General features: G+C 41.7%; 1 protein-coding gene and 1 long non-coding RNA gene across 10 annotated transcripts in view; one reads left to right on the top strand and one right to left on the bottom strand.

The window, feature by feature from the left end:
- SNTG1 (syntrophin gamma 1) overlaps positions 1 to 20,239 on the bottom strand; it is a 781,246-nt gene that overhangs the window by 22,488 nt on the left and 738,519 nt on the right. For all 9 annotated transcript variants that reach the window (XM_068237377.1, XM_068237369.1, XM_068237370.1 and 6 more), the window contains one exon: positions 16,049 to 16,201. In XM_068237377.1, the coding sequence (XP_068093478.1) occupies positions 16,049 to 16,201 (153 nt within the window). The remainder of the gene's footprint in view (positions 1 to 16,048; positions 16,202 to 20,239) is intronic.
- LOC137518917 (uncharacterized) overlaps positions 1 to 20,239 on the top strand; it is a 185,390-nt gene that overhangs the window by 76,993 nt on the left and 88,158 nt on the right. The gene's annotated exons all lie outside the window — the stretch shown is intronic.

Below are 20,239 nucleotides of genomic sequence, written 5' to 3'. Positions count from 1 at the left end.
TAGAGGTCTCTGCATTTACTTTGCAATAATGTGTGAGAGAAAAATCTCTCCTGGGAAGATGTGGCATTAGAGTGGAACAACACTGGCTAAATACATCCTCTTTACCTGCAGGTATAATGAAAACGTTTTTACTGATTGTTTAGAAATCAGGCACATTTTGTTTGGTAAAGATTTTTACCATTAAAAAAAAATTATTCTGAAAACATGGGCGTAAAATGATTTTCTTTTGCCCGTTTCAGCTTCTGATATGTCGTTGAAAATTGCTTTAAACAGATCATGAAACATGAATGTTTGTGTAACGATTGTGGGATATCTCCGTGTTCAGCGCACAAAGATGTGCGCTGACACTGCGGAGGTCCTCCACAAGCGTGTCAAGATACTAGAACCCAGCTTTTGGTGTAAGCACCAGTAGAGGGAAATTCCTGTTGGCAGATGGCGCTGGGGAGTGCAGAGGAACCAATCCTCTGTACCTCCACAAATGCCAGACAGGAATTGTGCGAAGCGCAGAACGCAATCGCAAGAGAAGCGATTGCGAATGAGAACGAGCAAAGGGACAGGTTGTATGTGTGTGCGCCAATCTAGTCGCCACCCCGCGACCGCGCACACACAACAGCAGGTGCGAAACAGAAACACAACCGCCAAGAACGGCGATTGCCAGAAGTGACACAAGGCAGATCAGAACAGAATACGAGGATAGCAAAGGCACAGCAAATCATACAATGAGAAGATACGGAAAATAATAAACGCTAGCTAACCGCGAACACCGCACTCATTCGCAACAGTGCACGCGGTTATGCGCGGTCTCCACGTGATAAGCACAATAGAGACAAGCACGCCTAACTAACCATCAACAGACAAACACGAAACAAAGAACGTGAACGCTTGCTTAACGGTTACCTCATTGAGCCTACAGCAAGCGCCCGTATCAGACAAGACAGACAAACGAGAAACAGGAACTAGGCAGAAAGGATCCACCGCTCTTCCGCCAGAGCAAGTGTGATCCAAGCAGGAACACAGATCAGAAAGATCCACGGCCGCTAACGCTAGCGGCTAGTGCGATCTAAACAAGACAGATCAGATGAGGTAGCTGGTAGCAACCGCTGCTCCAGCTTACACTCCAGGAACTAGATCAGAAGGATCCACAGCCGCTACCGCTAGAGGCTAGTGCGATCCAAACAAGACAGAGCGATTCGCTATCAACCGCCGCTGGTGACAGCGCAATCGCGACAGACAAGACAGGACAGAATAGGCAGTACAAATTATACACAAACTGACTGCACTAACTAGGAATGCAAGGAGCACTCCCCAAGAATTAACTATACTAAGATAGCAGTGGTTGACACTCCAGGTGAGTCCAGCAGGAACAAACCTCTATGAGCAGCGAAGCATTGTGGGACACACATAGTACTTATAGTACACGCCTCCAATGAATGTGGCCAGGCAATTTGCATGACAACGTGTGCAAATTCCTCAGCAAGCACAAGCTGCAAAACTGACAGAAGGTCTTCTTTCCAGAGTCCTGCAGCATGCAGACTTGAATAATGATCAAAAGGCTGCCTGCCTGCGCAGGCAGCTGAGCGGATCGTTACAGTTTGCCTAATTTATGCTTACTGAATTCAATGATTGATATTGTTTTCTATGTGCATCACTAATTATAATATCACTATTTCTATTAACACTTTAGCAGCCAATTTATTTAGAGGCTTGCAAGTGCTCCAGGCCAATTTATTTTAGCACTTTTTTATGTGTTGCATTTCCCTGCTTTTAATTAGTACAGATGTAATGTATATTTATGGGCACTTGTCACTAGGGGGCAGTGTGAGGTAATAATTCAGCACTTCAGCTTTCAGTTTCTTTACTTTTTGCTTGTAGAAAGATCAAAGCATTCCAATAATTTACAGCACTACAAGTTCTGCCGACTGAGGTTAAAAGCAGTGCACTTATCTAAAAGAAGATAACTCTATTCAAGTTCCTAATGGGTTAATGCAATTGAGAATGCCAAGTGATGGTTGTCAAACATATGCTATATTATAAAGAGTAGAAGTGCATACAGGAAGCAAAATTACTTGAAAAGTGGCCTTATCTGGGAGAAGGGCTAAGCTAGATATTGTTTGCTACCATTAATCAATGTTATACTGAATATGTAAGGGGTTTCTTAGACCTATTTGAGACCTATTTGAGACCCTAAAGTCTTACTGCAAAAAGGACTCTAAGATAAGTCTAGTGCGGTTAATGTTGATTGAAATCACTAACATCTTTAACCATTTATGCCTCCAGGACGTAGTACCTACGTCCTGGAGGCCACGTGCGCGTCCGTGCGCTCCCGGCCGCGGACTCGGTAGCCCAGGAATCAATGTATCAGGCTATGGTGCCCGATCACTGATTCCTCTCCCCCGCTGAAAAAGCGACAGCTTTTCTCGGAAGCTACGCTTTTTCTGAAGCTATGTCCCTCTAAGCGTACATTGTACGCTTAGAGTGACATCATGTAAACAAACTCAAGATTGCCATCTTGTGGCCAAAAAGTAAAACTACAAGTAAAAGTAAAAAAACATTACAATACACAAATATTTCCCCAAATAAAACACTATTTATATCCCACCCTCCCAAAAATGCCCACATAAAATGTTTAATAAAAAAACAAAAAAAAACATTACTATAAAAAAAAACAACACATAAATATTTACCTAAGGGTCTAAACTTTTTAAATATCTATGTAAAGATGAAATATTTATCTCTATTTTTTTTTATAAGCTTGTAAATAGTGATGGATGCAAAATGGAAAAAATGCTCTTTTATTTACAAATAAAATATTGTCGCGATACATTGTGATAGGGACATAATTTAAACGGTGAAATAACTGTGACAAATGGGCAAATACAATACGTGGGTTTTAATTATGGAGGCATGTTTTATTTCAAAACTATAATGGCCGAAAACTGACAAATAATGCATTTTTTCATTTTTTTTCTTATTCTTACTGTTAAAATGCATTTACAGTAAGGTAGCTCTTAGCAAAATGTACCCCCCAAAGAAAGCCTAATTGGTGGCAGAAAAAACAAGATATAGATCAGTTCATTGTGATAAGTAGTGATAAAGTTATAGGCTAATGAATGGGAGGTGAACATTGCTTGGATGCATAAAGTGAAAACGACTGAAGGCTGAACTGGCTAGAGTTTGAGGAAACATTAACTACAATAAACTTTATGACAATTGTTTATTTTATTTTTTTTATAATATTTTAATAACTCTATAACAGTTGACTTAATTGGGTTACTTGGCTTTGATTTCCCTCTTTTGTTAGTCAGATGATTCTCAGCTTGAATATAAATGTAATTTTGGCGTGATTATTTTAGGATGACTGGACACCATTATATTTATTGTATTTGTACTCTTGAACTCTCTTTGAACGCTGTACTTTATAGAAAAATCAGCATGGGATATAATTATCCAGAATAAAATTTTAATTTTTACTATCGAGGCATACTGGGAGACTATTTTTTCCATATGCGTGCCAGCTGTTCCTTTCATTAAAACATATCCTTTAACAGGAAGCCTGACAGTGATAAACCGCTATTAATTTTTCCTTCTATTATCAGCGTTAAGCCAATGCCCTTACAATCTAATTTAGATTCTTGTGGGAAATCTTTAATAATGCATTAAAATAATTTCCGGCTATGTTACTAAATACTTATGTATTCCTAAAGCAGTGGACATTTTTAAATAATTCACAATCAGTATCCTCAATCACAGAACTATATAGCCAGATAAAAGTATCCGTATGTTTTTGTTTGCAAATGTAACGGATACAGAATTATTCACAGAGCATGATATAAAGGATACAGTTAAAGGAGTAGTTTTCTGAAAGTTTTTTTCTCTCTTTTAATTTTACATGTTTACAAATTATACTCAAAATGAGCATTGAACTAGATTTTTTTTATATTTTATTAATGTATGAACACCACAATTAGCAAGGGGCTGCACTGGAAATTTGATATTAACTTTTATTCAGAACCCTCTCTTAAAACTCATCTCTGGTGGCCAAGCCACATTTTACAAGAAGGGGCACTCCATAGTCTGAAAGTTTATTAAAGAGACTCCGTAACAAAAATTGCATCCTGTTTTTTTTCATCCTACAAGTTCCAAAAGCTATTCTAATGTGCTCTGGCTTACTGCAGCACTTTGTACTATCACAGTCTCTGTAATAAAATCAATTTATCTCTCTCTTGTCAGACTTGTCAGCCTGTGTCTGGAAGGCTGCCAAGTTCTTCAGTGTTGTGGTTCTGCTATGAACTCCCCCTTCCAGGCCCCTCTCTGCACACTGCCTGTGTGTTATTTAGATTAGAGCAGCTTCTCTCTTCTCTCTTATCTTTTACAAGCTAGATAAATTGTCCTCTGAGCTGGCTGGGATTTCACATAGTGAGGAATTACAGACAAGGGCAAAGCTGTTTGCAGGAAGAAAAGAGCAGCCTGAAACTTCAGTGCATGAGAGATGCAGGGGGAAAGAAACACACAAATGATCTCTTGAGATTCAAAAGGAAGGGTGTATACAGCCTGCTTGTGTATGGATGTATTTTCTATGTGTGGACATACTGTACATCAACCTACTTCCTGTTTTGGTGGCCATTTTGTTTGTTTATAAACAAACTTTTAAAAACTGTTTTTAACCACTTTTAATGCGGCAGGGAGCGGCGAAATTGTGACAGAGGGTAATAGGAGATGTCCCCTAACGCACTGGTATGTTTACTTTTGTGTGATTTTAACAATACAGATTCTCTTTAAAGCTTCCTAAAGTCTATATTTTCTATTACTAGAGAGTCTGTGCAGTAGAACTATAGTGTTGCCAATTCAGTATGTCACAAGATATTTATGTCAGTGTTTATTTAATGAATATTTTCTTTAAGAACACTAAAAAATGACTGGTGCTTACAGAAACAATATCTAAAAGTGTGAGGCTAAGCTTAGTTATAAAGAAAGAAAGTATTAATTGCCTGCATTTTTAAAGCATCAATGAAGTGGATATGGAAAATTATAAATATGTTATTTAATCTAAAGTCTTAACAAAGCCCCACCTAACATTATTCTGAAATTATGGTCGTAAAAATTAAAGGACCACAAATGCCACAAATTGTAAAATTGAATATACATGTGTAAGCATACTGTACGTATAAAATGTACAATTGCTCCAGAATACAAAATGTACAGCAAACTCATTTTTAAAGGAGAATAACATTCTGACATAAAACACAATAAAAACTGTATTACCATTCTCTTTATTGCTCATACAGTTGTGATTTTACCCCAGATGACATTACATTTGTATTTGTTTTTGAGATAACCATGGAAAGATACCTAGGCCCATATGCAAGATAATTTTTATAGTCTCTTTAAAATAACTTTACAGCACTCTGTGATTTAAAAAGTACACAAAAGTTGGTGGAAAAGTACTGTCAAAGTCAAAGAACAAAAATATAATATAATTAAGGTAAGAAAAGTAATATTGAAATGAAGTTAATCAGGAACAACTTACTTTTAGTGATTATTTTGCTTGTAAATGTGCTGAAATGTTATTTTTTATCAATAATGTGATAAATAAATCATTTATGAGAAGGTTTGTGAATAGAGCCCATATTATGACAAGGTGTGAAAATAACTCCTAGGAGAAAAACAATTGCATATGGGCCAGAATGTTTTGATTATTCTACTAGTGTTTTCTGAGTATCCCAAGTTTAAAATGAGTGTCTTTTTGGAGTTTATGTAGACTGAATTTGGATATGATATCTTGGAGAGAGAGAGCAAGAAGTTTTGAATCGGGGTGATGCCATTTATTGGCTAACTTAGAAGTAAAGGAGTACTTTTTCGGCTAATAAGACCTCTTCTGACTTTGCCACAATTATGTTTTGTATTTCTTATGCTGTTAAGATGAATTAAATGCCACAATTATTTTTATTTCTTGTGCTGGTAGATGGGTTTTCAAATGCCTCAACTCTTTTTAGACTTTAGCAAATACTGTATGTAATCTGCCCAAGTACTTTTGAGCTCTGGTTTTACGATGTCTCCTCATCACCTGAAATCTGTGGTATGTAATGTTTTAGCAGACAAGTGGTCTTATCTATTTGTCATAAATGTGCTAGCATCCTGTGAGACCCTCCTAATGTTGTAATTAAAGTATTGTGTGTTCTAACATCTTAACAATATACAGGAACAAAGTCTGAAGAAGCAAAAGGAAGAGAACAAGAAGGCACTGCGGGTGCTCTTTCACTTTTTAATCACGGAAAGCACAATAGCAAGTGGTTGACAGTGGGGGTTAAACCAAGCCTGACAGCTGTTTCGTGTTAAACAAATGCTTCCTCAGAGGCTATATGGGTGAACAGGTCTGAAGAAGGCTTATTAGCCGAAAGCTTACATCTTTATTTCTAAGTTAGCCAATGAATGGTATCATCCAGATTCAAAACGTATTGCTCTTACTGATGGCTAACATGGTGCAATACTCCACTGCTACTACTTTGGAGAGAGAGAGAGAGAACGAGAGAAAGAGAGGAAATTTTGACTATGGTTCCACCTTAACTGATTCTTACGAACTGTCTATTAACAGTTTGTTTCTCAAATCTCAATACAAAATCACAAGTAGAATAATTAATGCATTTCTTGCAAAGTGTTATATAAGCAATCAGTGCAACAACATAGATGTGTTGAAAACATGAATTTTAAGTACCGCTATAAAAATCTGTCAACTATTCTCAGTTTCTTTTGTGATGATGGGAGAAACACCAAACAATTATATTATCCTTTTCCAGAGACAGATGATTGAAATCTAAGCCCTGTTTGGAGCCTCTCATCCCTGGCAGGGTGCAGGTTTCAATATCCTTGCAGCACAGTCCTGACGAGATTGCCTCTAAACTCAGCTGTTGAATGACAGCTGAGCTCTATGTGGCAGTCTGGAGGATTCCATTTCATAGACCCTGTGGTCAATGTGAGTTATTTGCAGTGAGCATGATCAAAAGTACAAGAAAAAAGGCTTTGTAAAAATCTTGCCATGCTTGTGTAAAATGTATATAATTGGCTTGATAGACAAAGGTATACCCCAGCTGGAAACTTTGTAGAACATCGGGGGGCATTAGGACAGTTTGTATTAAAAATACAGCAAAAAACCCCAACACACATACACACATAAATAATCAATAAGAGGTTAGCGCTCACAGCAACTGTGTATTTTCCTTCAAAAAAAGTCTCAGAAAGAATCACCTGTTCGCCTCCTCTATACAATATATCAAAATTTCATCAAGAGGTGGCGCTCACGGTGTTAGTTTCAAAGCTCAGTAACTGTACATTATCAATAAAACATTATCAATAAAACATTATCAATAAAACATTAAAAGTCCATCAATAAGGTTAACATAAACAAATCTTCATCAGCTCGGATTGCAAATCTTCAGATGTATGGAGGCCACCACCAACACCCTTTGTGTGCCACTCACCGCAAGATGCAGACCAACCAATGGTCTATATACACATCGGGACCGTTCCCGGGTCGTCCCCCACCTCTCTGGCACCAAATAATAGACCGCTCCTCCTTTTACTCCGACCTTCCTCTTGGTTAACCTCAATAAAAAGCCTCATATAGTACAGTATTGCTTTAAAATATTTATTAGTAAAAAAACAGATTGCACTCACATGCTCCTCTAAAAATTTCGCTTAGAGTAATTTGTTTAAACGGGCTCTCCCCCGTATTGATGGCCAGGGCTGGCAGGCTCCGGATAAGCGTGTGGTCCCTCTCACCTCCGCCGCGTGCTCGGTGGGTGATGTGACCTTCCGTGCTCGCCGCCTCGCCACCGCCGGTGATGCTAACAGTCCTTCCGCATCAGACTCCGCCCAATCGATTTCGTCATAAATGACTCATCAGGGGCACGGAGTCTGATGCGCATAGCTTCCCTTAAGTATCCATATCACGTCACAATGGTCCGCCTCCCCTCCGCAGCCCGCTATTTCCGCCATCAGTAGGGCAAAAACCTTACACATATAACAGCCATTATATCCATATTTTCTACACAAAAAAACTAAACAGAGATCTGCTATCAATGGCTCCCTTTACAGCTAGAAATATATATTCATAATTTAACACAATCTGCCCTTAAAAGGAATCTGCCCATAAAAATATCGCCCCTCACTCTCCAGCATATAAAATACAGTACAGTTTTAATACTAGCCCTTACACATCCAAGGCAACACTGCCTAAAAGTATAAACAGCTTCCCACATAGAAAACCAAACCCCCCCCCCCCCCCCCCCCCCCAAAAAAAAACACCTTTAGGCCTCTGTGCCGCTTCACTATATCCTGCGTGGACTCCCATCTCCCCACCAGGCCGCCCATATTGACAACACAGTTAACCCCTTAGTGACCCCCACTCCCTACCCCTCTACACCATGGCACAAAATACCTCCTCTCTCCCCTAGGTTAGATTGGGTTAGGACAACCTGATTTTAAGAAGGAGACTCCACACAGTAAGCTATGGGCCCCTGCCCTCTACAAACCATACTAAGTGAAGGATAAGCTAAAAAACCCGGTGAGATCAAAACTAGGAAAGAGAAAATTAGGAAAAGTTGAGGGGCCAGTACCCCCCTCAATGTGCAACCTGGGGCAGCATCAAGTGCATACACACATATCACACCCCTACTCCCCCAGGAAACACACCAAGTCAATATCTATATTGAGCCCCTCTGGTCTTAGGGTCCCCATCTTTTGGATCCACCTTGTTTCCTCCTGTGATACCTTCTTCACCCTATTACTTCCCCTCCAGTGGGGTACAATCTTTTGGAGGGCACAAAACGACAATTCCTTGGGGTTGCAGTCATGTTCCCTCCCAAAATGAGCTGATAGGCTATGGTTAGGGTACCCTTTTGTGATGTTGCGAACATGTTCCCCCATCCTTTCTTTTAGTGTTCTGGTGGTTCTCCCAATATACTGCCATTCGCACTTGCACCAAGCCAGGTATACCACAAATTTGTCATTACATGTAATGAATTCTTGAATTTTAAAACTCCTCCCATTACTGAATGAGATAACCCTATCAGCCTTTACTCCCTTTGCTTCCCTACAGGCTTTACACCCCCTACATGGGAAAAAACCAGCTGTTTGCCAACCCTGCATTTTAGGGGGCTTCTTGGGTTCAACACAGCTGGGAGCAAGAATTTGTTTCAGATTCTGGGCCCTTCTATAAATGAATTTGGGTTTATTTGGGATGATATTTCTGAGTGTTATATCTGTTTCCAAAATCCCCCAATGTTTCCTAATAATATTTTGCAGTTCTCTATACTGGGTATTAAACCCCGTGATGAAAGCTAAGTCAAACTCACCTTTCTTATCCTCCACTTCCTTATCACCCAGCAGAGTGAGTCTGTCCAGGGCACCGATCCTCCTGATCTCATCCTCCAATTCAATACCACTATAGCCCTTTTCCAAAAATCTACCTTTTAGGGTTTCTGCCTGTTCATGATAGTCCTGAATATTCGTGCAGTTCCTTCTCATTCTTAGGAATTGGCCCCTCGGTATTCCCCTGATCCAAGCCGGGTGGTGGCAACTGTCACTTGCAATATAGCCATTTCTGTCAGTGTCCTTAAAGAAACTTTTCGTGCCCAGCATGTTTCCCACCCTCATAATCTCCAAATCCAAAAAATGCATCGTGTCAGGGCTGCTTTCCATAGTGAGGGAAATACTTAGGTCATTGTTATTGAGATGCACAAGGAACTCATCTAGTCCTACTTTTCCTCCTCTCCATATAAAGAACAAATCATCAATGAAACGCCTCCACAGTCTGGGTGGATTCTCTGTCTCCATCAATGATTGTTCCCATTTACCCATAAATAAATTTGCCAGGCTTGGGGCATAGCTTGCCCCCATGGCGCATCCCTTCGTCTGACTATAGAAGTTTCCATCATGCCAGAAGTAATTCCTCTCTAGTGCAAAGCGCAGAAGCCTCAGGATGTACTCCCTCTGTTCATCCCTGATCTTCCCCTCTTTCCTAAAATAATAATACACTGCTTCAATCCCCAGGTCATGTTTAATGTTTGTATATAGGGAGGCCACATCCATTGTGACCATCAACTCCCCTTCTTCAATTCTTTCCCCCTGTACAACTTGTAGCATATGTTTTGTATCCCTCAGAGCAAAGGGCAAATCTGCCACCATTGGCTTTAGGTATTCATCTATATATTGTCCCAGCCTATGGGTCACTGACCCTATACCGCTGACTATAGGGCGACCAGGGGGATGGGCTTTATCCTTGTGAATCTTGGGCACCTGGTATATTATCGGTATTCTGGGCACATCTGGCACTATATACTTAAATTCCTCATCCGTTATGAGTCCCCTGTCCATTCCTTCCCTAAGTAATTTCCTCAATTCAGCCATATACTTCCCAGTTGGGTCTCCTTTCAGTGGGGTGTAGGCCTCTCTATCACCCACCAGACGATCCAGTTCAACCTTGTATTGGGTTTTACTAAGCACTACCACCCCCCCTCCCTTGTCAGCGGGTCTCACAACCAACCCCTTTCCCTCCAGCATATCCTTTGCTATCTCCCTTACATACCCATTCCTCTGTTCAGGAATAAGATTCATTTCTTTTATAACCATATTTTTGAATACTTCAATGGCATTATAGTTGCTATCCTGTGGGTTGAATGTGGACTTAGAGCGCAGATTAGTGTGTACATACTTAGTTTCCCTTTTATTTTCCCCATTCCTAATAGGACGCCCCGCAAAATATTTCTTCAAGTGGAGTTTACGAGCGAATTTGTTAATGTCTATATAAGTGGAGAATTTATCCATACCCTGCCTTGGTGCATGCTTTAGGCCTTTATCTAAAATGGTGAGCTCCTTAGTGGTCAGTGCTGTGCCACTAATATTAAACACTCCCTCCCCTATAGGTTCCTCATCCGTTTTGCCCCTCTTCCCACCCCTTGTGCCTCGTCTTGCTCTCTTTTTCCATACTGTGCCTGATACCCGGTGTGGGCGACTGCTTCCTGTCTCCATTCCCTCTCCCCATACCTGGGTGCACTGTCTAAAAAAGGTTCCATTTGTCGGTGTTGCCTTATTGGATCATATCGGTTGTAGGTTGCTACATTGTAATGAGTATAAGTTTCTTGCCTATATCCCCTCCCATACCCTCTTTCAGATGGTCTAAAAGGACTCCGATTATTATTCCTTATCCCACCCCATCCTCGATTCCCCCCACCCCAACCTCCCCTATTGCCCTGATAAAGGCTGATAGGGTTATCTCATTCAGTAATGGGAGGAGTTTTAAAATTCAAGAATTCATTACATGTAATGACAAATTTGTGGTATACCTGGCTTGGTGCAAGTGCGGATGGCAGTATATTGGGAGAACCACCAGAACACTAAAAGAAAGGATGGGGGAACATGTTCGCAACATCACAAAAGGGTACCCTAACCATAGCCTATCGGCTCATTTTGGGAGGGAACATGACTGCAACCCCAAGGAATTGTCGTTTTGTGCCCTCCAAAAGATTGTACCCCACTGGAGGGGAAGTAATAGGGTGAAGAAGGTATCACAGGAGGAAACAAGGTGGATCCAAAAGATGGGGACCCTAAGACCAGAGGGGCTCAATATAGATATTGACTTGGTGTGTTTCCTGGGGGAGTAGGGGTGTGATATGTGTGTATGCACTTGATGCTGCCCCAGGTTGCACATTGAGGGGGGTACTGGCCCCTCACCTTTTCCTAATTTTCTCTTTCCTAGTTTTGATCTCACCGGGTTTTTTAGCTTATCCTTCACTTAGTATGGTTTGTAGAGGGCAGGGGCCCATAGCTTACTGTGTGGAGTCTCCTTCTTAAAATCAGGTTGTCCTAACCCAATCTAACCTAGGGGAGAGAGGAGGTATTTTGTGCCATGGTGTAGAGGGGTAGGGAGTGGGGGTCACCAAGGGGTTAACTGTGTTGTCAATATGGGCGGCCTGGTGGGGAGATGGGAGTCCACGCAGGATATAGTGAAGCGGCACAGAGGCCTAAAGGTGTTTTTTTTTTGGGGGGGGGGGGTTTGGTTTTCTATGTGGGAAGCTGTTTATACTTTTAGGCAGTGTTGCCTTGGATGTGTAAGGGCTAGTATTAAAACTGTACTGTATTTTATATGCTGGAGAGTGAGGGGCGATATTTTTATGGGCAGATTCCTTTTAAGGGCAGATTGTGTTAAATTTTGAATATATATTTCTAGCTGTAAAGGGAGCCATTGATAGCAGATCTCTGTTTAGTTTTTTTGTGTAGAAAATATGGATATAATGGCTGTTATATGTGTAAGGTTTTTGCCCTACTGATGGCGGAAATAGCGGGCTGCGGAGGAGAGGCGGACCATTGTGACGTGATATGGATACTTAAGGGAAGCTATGCGCATCAGACTCCGTGCCCCTGATGAGTCATTTATGACGAAATCGATTGGGCGGAGTCTGATGCGGAAGGACTGTTAGCATCACCGGCGGTGGCGAGGCGGCGAGCACGGAAGGTCACATCACCCACCGAGCGCGCGGCGGAGGTGAGAGGGACCACACGCTTATCCGGAGCCTGCCAGCCCTGGCCATCAATACGGGGGAGAGCCCGTTTAAACAAATTACTCTAAGCGAAATTTTTAGAGGAGCATGTGAGTGCAATCTGTTTTTTTACTAATAAATATTTTAAAGCAATACTGTACTATATGAGGCTTTTTATTGAGGTTAACCAAGAGGAAGGTCGGAGTAAAAGGAGGAGCGGTCTATTATTTGGTGCCAGAGAGGTGGGGGACGACCCGGGAACGGTCCCGATGTGTATATAGACCATTGGTTGGTCTGCATCTTGCGGTGAGTGGCACACAAAGGGTGTTGGTGGTGGCCTCCATACATCTGAAGATTTGCAATCCGAGCTGATGAAGATTTGTTTATGTTAACCTTATTGATGGACTTTTAATGTTTTATTGATAATGTTTTATTGATAATGTTTTATTGATAATGTACAGTTACTGAGCTTTGAAACTAACACCGTGAGCGCCACACATACACACATGTTGCCATTATTTGCCATCTGGCAGCAATTTTTTGTATTATTAAATTCAGTCATTGTTTTCAGGGTCACTTAAGTTGTCCAGTATTTTTCATTGTTCTTCAGAATCCCAAAATGTGAGCTAAAACTGACAGGGCCATATTTCTGGAAAGGCCACAAAGTCCCAGGTCTTGGGGTGGCTGCAGCCCAAGAGGCACCTGAACATGTAAGCTGGGTTGCTAAAGAGGAGACTGAAAATGGGGAGCAACACGTAAAAAAGATAAATTGATGCTCAAGGGAGCTGTTCATGAATTAAAGGGGCTCCTGTACATTGATGATAAACATGGGAGATGGGGCTGCACATGGAATGGGAGGGGCGCTGCGGCACAAGAAAGGGGAGCCACAACATACCATAGCCTTGAAAACTGGCCTATTGGCAAATGGCAATGGATATACAAAACAAAAATGGTGAAGGCAACGCCATACCTATGGATATCATGAATGCACCATGCTGCAGTAAGAATTGTTTTATGATCTCTGGAGTGTTGGAACTCTGGAGTGTTGCGTGTAAGCCAGCCCTGAGCTCCAAAGCTTGGGGTGGCCCGTGCTTCACTACTTTCCCATGTGGTGCTGCCAAGTTATGCTCATGTAGCAGAACGCAATAGCCGTTACGGTAAGTGCTTGTTTTTAATATTGGGAGGTGGGTGCAGACAGCCCTACCTGGCACTGGCCACGCTAGCATGCGCAGATCTGTCACGCCGGCCGGCGTGATGACGCGAAGCGGCCGGTGTGATGATGCATTGCGTCATTAATTAGGAAGAGCCGGCCGACACCAGGCCCGGGTGTCACCAAAACCTGGGGGCCGGCGGAGGCTGATGGAGACAAGCCAGGAGGACGCCGCGGGACCTCGCCGCCTACCCTGAGCTGGAAGTAGCCCCAGGTAAGTGTATTCTTTTAATTTTTTGTCACTCCTCGAAGTCCCTTTAAAGGGAACCTTAACAGAGGGATATGGATGTTTCCGTTTAAACAATACCAGTTGCTTGGCAGTCCTCCTGATCTCTAACTACAGTAGTGGTTGAATCACACACCTGAAACAAGCATGCAGCTAATCCAGTCTGACTTCAGTCAGAGCACCTGATCTGCATTCTGCATGTTTGTTGAGGGGCTGTGGCTAAAAGTATTAGAGACACAGGATCAGCAGCAGAGTCAGGCAACTGGTATTATTTTAAAAGGAAAAATCCACATCCTTCTCAGTTTATTTTCCTTTAATGAGTTTTAAGGTAACTTATGGTGAGAATATATGTCCAGTATTTGTAAACCTTTTGTTAACTTTTATGATTTTTGTAATAGTAACTGCGTTATGGAAATTATAGTATGGCTCCAAAAAGACAAGGAGCATTATTGTTCAGTGACTGTTCACATGTCTTTGGACATATACATGCATTAAGCCTGGTACACCATATGCAATTTTTACTTCAGATTCTATTAGTGCGAGTGATCAGATCAATATTCAGGCAGGGGTCACACTTGTCTTTCAAGTTTTCTACGCTTTTTCAGAAAACTGAAAGACAAGTTTGACCCCTGCCTTACAGCAGCTAAATGTAATGTATAGAGAAAACTGACAAATTGCGCAAGATATCCATTTTGTTTTTCTGCGCACAAAATCTGCATCCAAGTGCGACCTAGCCCATTGATTAACATGAGTTCCTAGTTGAAATTAGTTTTTCTGTGCAGAAAATGCACAAAAAAAGCCGACAAGTGTGACCCTTGCCTGAGATCTGACATCCATCAGCTGTAGGAGAAAGCTAGTGTACACATGTACATTATGTGTTTATTTCAAATTCTGAACAGATTTCTCCTATCGGATAGATAGGAACAGATTTTTCCTATCGGATATTGATAGAAATGAATCCAAAGGGCATACACATGGAAACATAGCCAGTATTTTAATCAATATTTTCAGCAGGTCTGTTCTACTTCCTGTCGAGAAACAGATCAGTTTTGAGCTTGGGATCACTTGCTGGCAATCAACAGGCTGTATAGTTTTCCTCAGTTCCGATCATTTCCTCGATCAAAAGTAGGATCTGAAATGAAAATTGTATGGTGTGTACCAGGCGTTATGCTGGGCATAGACGGGTCATTTTTCCCTTATCAATCGAGCTGATGGCTCGATTGATAATATCCGACAGGTCCGATGACCCGCCGGATAGATTCCCCGCTCGATCCCCGCGGGCGGACAATAGCGGGGAATCGAGAGGAAGATAAGGAGCACCCGCGGGGACGAGCGGGAATCGATCCAGACGGCGGCGGGGACACTGTGGGAGTCGATCAGGCAGCTAGTCGAGCCTCCAGGTCGACCCATGTATGCCCAGCATTACTCTCACTTTGAGATCTGCTTACCTGCAGCCGTCCATTGTATTCTTCCTTCCAATGAACTCAAGAAAGGAAGAGGGTGTCAAAATACATAAAACGTATTTTAATTGTTATATGTATTTTCTGTGCCTCTTCTTTTACTGTTTTGTTTCAGAACACTTTTATACTCCATGTATTATTTTATAGTGTGAGAACTACATTCACTGAGACTTGCAGAATCCCCTTATGCTGGGCATACACGGAGCATTTTGTCCTTATCAATCGAGCCGCTGATGGCTCGCTTGATAATATCCGACAGGTCCGATGAGCCGCCGGATAGATTCCATGCTCGATCCCCGCGGGCGGACAATAGCAGGGAATCGAGCGGAAGATAAGGAGCGCCCGCGGGGATCGATAGAGGCGCTGGCGGGGACGAGCGGGGATGCGCCGGGATAGAGCCAGTGGCTTAATCCGGCGCATAATCGAGGCCGTGTATGCTCAGCATTAGGTCTGAGAAAGATCATCCTGCAGTCTTACTTTGTACCCCTGCTTATGTAGTGGTTGGCAACCAAAAATAAGCTCTTAAGGTTTTTCTACACTTTAGGTGGCATGCTTCCAATGTATATAGTCTAGGTGTGCCAAATTAAACCACAATACCATACTATGATAAGTTCCTTGCCTGTATCCTTTCAACTTCTAGAAAGGTTGCTGTCTGGAATGCTTTCTCCCAGGTTGTAAGTTCATTCTCCAGCTCTACAGAGAAATACAAATCTTCCCCAGACTCGGACTGAATTCCAAAGCAGTGTTTCCGGCGGTCCAGAAGGTCACTGTCCTGATTAAAACCTGAAGTTATATAATCTGGCATACATCACGTAATATTTCTTACATTGACTTTATGCAACATAAATATTAATCACACATATAAAGAGCACACCTTCAATATCATATATCAACATATATCCACAGTCTGGTTGAAACTAGGCTTCAGTTCAATCACAAAACTTTTTTAAGGCAGCACTTTGGGAGTCATTTGCAGCTTTTAATAGGGAGCCAAGCTTTCTCTTTCCTATGATACTTCTGCTTATCTTGAAAAATCTCATAGACTGATTGACATGTGACTCATAGCAGAAAATTCTACACTTACATTGTATGTCAAGGTTCTCCATGGTACACTGCTTTGAAAGTGTACCATTTTTTAATGCAGATTTTAAACCTAGTTAAAAGACATATTTTTGGATTTTATTAGGCAACTTTTTTTTACGGCCACTGTTAACACATTTTAACCACTTGAGGACCACAGTCTTTTCGCCCCTTAAGGACCAGAGCCTTTTTCTCCATTCAGACCACTGCAGCTTTCACTGTTTATTGCTCGGTCATACAACCTACCACCTAAATGAATTTTACCTCCTTTTCTTGTCACTAATACAGCTTTCTTTTGCTGCTATTTGATTGCTGCTGCGAGTTTTAGTTTTTATTATATTCATCAAAAAAGACATGAATTTTGGCAAAAAAATGACTTTTTTAACTTGCTGTGCTGACATTTTTCAAATAAAGTAAAATTTGCTTTACATTTGAGCGCAAAAGTTATCCTGCTACATGTCTTTGATAAAAAAAAAACCATTCAGTGTATATTTATTGGATTGGGTAAAAGTTATAGCGTTTACAAACTATGGTGCCAAAAGTGAATTTTCCCATTTTCAAGCATCTCTGACTTTTCTGCGCACCTGTCAGGTTTCATGAGGGGCTAAAATTCCAGGATAGTACAAATACACCCCAAATGACCCCATTTTGGAAAGAAGACATCCCAAAGTATTCAGTGAGAGGCATGGTGAGTTCATAGAAGATTTTATTTTTTGTCACAAGTTAGCGGAAAATGACACTTTCTGACAAAAAAAAGAAAAAAAAAAGTTTCCATTTCTTCTAACTTGCGACAAAAAAAAATGAAATCTGCCACGGACTCACTATGCTCCTCTCTGAATACCTTGAAGTGTCTACTTTCCAAAATGGGGTCATTTGTGGGGTGTGTTCACTGTCCTGGCATTTTGGAGGGTGCCTAATTGTAAGCACCCCTGTAAAGCCTAAAGATGCTCATTGGACTTTTGGCCCCTTAGCGCAGTTAGGCTGCAAAAAAGTGCCACACATGTGGTATTGCCGTACTCAGGAGAAGTAGTATAATGTGTTTTGGGGTGTATTTTTACACATACCCATGCTGGGTGGGAGAAATATCTCCGTAAATGACAATTGTTTTATTTTTTTTACACACAATTGTCTATTTATAGAGATATTTCTCCCACTCAGCATGGGTATGTGGAAAAATACACCCCAAAACACATTATACTACTTCTCCTGAGTACGGCGATACCACATGTGTGGCACTTTTTTGCACCCTAACTGCGCTAAGGGGCCCAAAGTTCAATGAGTACCTTTAGGATTTCACAGGTCATTTTGAGAAATTTCGTTTCAAGACTACTCCTCACGCTTTAGGGCCCCTAAAATGCCAGGACAGTATAGGAACCCCACAAATTACCCCATTTTAGAAAGAAGACACCCCAAGGTATTCCGTTAGGAGGATGGTGAGTTCATAGAAGATTTTTTTTTTTTGTCACAAGTTAGCGGAAATTGATTTTAATTGTTTTTTTTCACAAAGTGTCGTTTTCCGCTAACTTGTGACAAAAAATAAAATCTTCTATGAACTCACCATACTCCTAACGGAATACCTTGGGGTGTCTTCTTTCTAAAATGGGGTCATTTGTGGGGTTCCTATACTGCCCTGGCATTTTAGGGGCCCTAAACCGTGAGGAGTAGTCTTGAAACCAAATGTCGCAAAATGACCTGTGAAATCCTAAAGGTACTCATTGGACTTTGGGCCTCTTAGCGCACTTAGGGTGCAAAAAAGTGCCACACATGTAGTACCGCCGTACTCAGGAGAAGTAGTATAATGTGTTTTGGGGTGTATTTTTACACATACCCATGCTGGGTGGGAGAAATATCTCTGTAAATGATAATTGTTTGATTTTTTTTACACACAATTGTCCTTTTACAGAGATATTTCTCCCACCCAGCATGGGTATGTGTAAAAATACACCCCAAAACACAATATACTACTTCTTCTGAGTACGGCGATACCACATGTGACACTTTTTTGCAACCTAGGTGCGCTAAGGGGCCTAACGTCCTATTCACAGGTCATTTTGAGGCATTTGGATTCTAGACTACTGCTCACGGTTTAGGGCCCCTAAAATGCCAGGGCAGTATAGGAACCCCACAAGTGACCCCATTTTAGAAAGAAGACACCCCAAGGTATTCTGTTAGGAGTATGGTGAGTTCATAGAAGATTTTTTTTTTGTCGCAAGTTAGCGGAAAATGACACTTTGTGAAAAAAAAAACAATACATATCAATTTCCGCTAACTTGTGACAAAAAATAAAATCTTCTATGAACTCATCATACACCTAACAGAATACCTTGGGGTGTCTTCTTTCTAAAATGGGGTCACTTGTGGGGTTCCTATACTGCCCTGGCATTTTAGGGGCCCTAAACCGTGAGGAGTAGTCTTGAACCCAAATGTCTCAAAATGACCTGTGAAATCCTAAAGGTACTCATTGGACTTTGGGCCCCTTAGCACAGTTAGGCTGCAAAAGAGTGTCACACATGTGGTATCGCCGTACTCAGAAGAAGTAGTATAATGTGTTTTGTGGTGTATTTTTACATATAACCATGCTGGGTGGGAGAAAGATCTCTGTAAATGACACATTTTTGATTTTTTTTACACACAATTGTCCATTTACAGAGAGATTTCTCCCACCCAGCATGGGTATGTGTAAAAATACACCACAAAACACATTATACTACTTCTCCTGAGTATGGCGATACCACATGTGACACTTTTTTGCAGCCTAGGTGCGCTAAGGGGCCCAACGTCCTATTCACAGGTCATTTTGAGGCATTTGTTTTCTAGACTACTCCTCACGGTTTAGGGCCCCTAAAATGCCAGGGCAGTATAGGAACCCCACAAGTGACCCCATTTTAGAAAGAAGACACCCCAAGGTATTCCGTTAGCGGTATGGTGAGTTCATAGAAGATTTTATTTTTTGTCACAAGTTAGTGAAAAATGACACTTTGTGAAAAAAACTATAAAAATCCAATTTCCACTAACTTTTGACAAAAAATAAAATCTTCTATGAACTCATCATACACCTAACAGAATACCTTGGGGTGTCTTCTTTCTAAAATGGGGTCACTTGTGGGGTTCCTATACTGCCCTGGCATTTTACGGGCCCAAAACTGTGAGTAGTCTGGAAACCAAATTTCTCAAAATGACTGATCAGGGGTATAAGCATCTGCAAATTTTGATGACAGGTGGTCTATGAGGGGGCAAATTGTGTGGAACCGGTCATAAGCAGGGTGGCCTCTTAGATGACAGGATGTTTTGGGCCTGATCTGATGGATAGGAGTGCTAGGGGGGTGACAGGAGGTGATTGATGGGTGTCTCAGGGGGCGGTTAGAGGGGAAAATAGATGCAATCAATGCACTGGGGAGGTGATCGGAAGGGGGTCTGAGGGGGATCTGAGGGTTTGGCCGAGTGATCAGGAGCCCACACGGGGCAAATTAGGGCCTGATCTGATGGGTAGGTGTGCTAGGGGGTGACAGGAGGTGATTGATGGGTGTCTCAAGGTGTGATTAGAGGGGGAAAATAGATGCAAGCAATGCACTAGCGAGGTGATCAGGGCTGGGGTCTGAGGACGTTCTGAGGTGTGGGCGGGTGATTGGGTGCCCGCAAGGGGCAGATTAGGGTCTAATCTGATGGGTAACCGTGACAGGTGGTGATAGGGGGTGATTGATTGGTAATTAGTGGGTGTTTAGAGGAGAGA

This window comes from Hyperolius riggenbachi, chromosome 5 (genome assembly GCF_040937935.1).
Source record: "Hyperolius riggenbachi isolate aHypRig1 chromosome 5, aHypRig1.pri, whole genome shotgun sequence".
Lineage (NCBI taxonomy): Eukaryota > Metazoa > Chordata > Amphibia > Anura > Hyperoliidae > Hyperolius > Hyperolius riggenbachi.
This window is presented reverse-complemented; position numbering and strand designations above follow the sequence as displayed.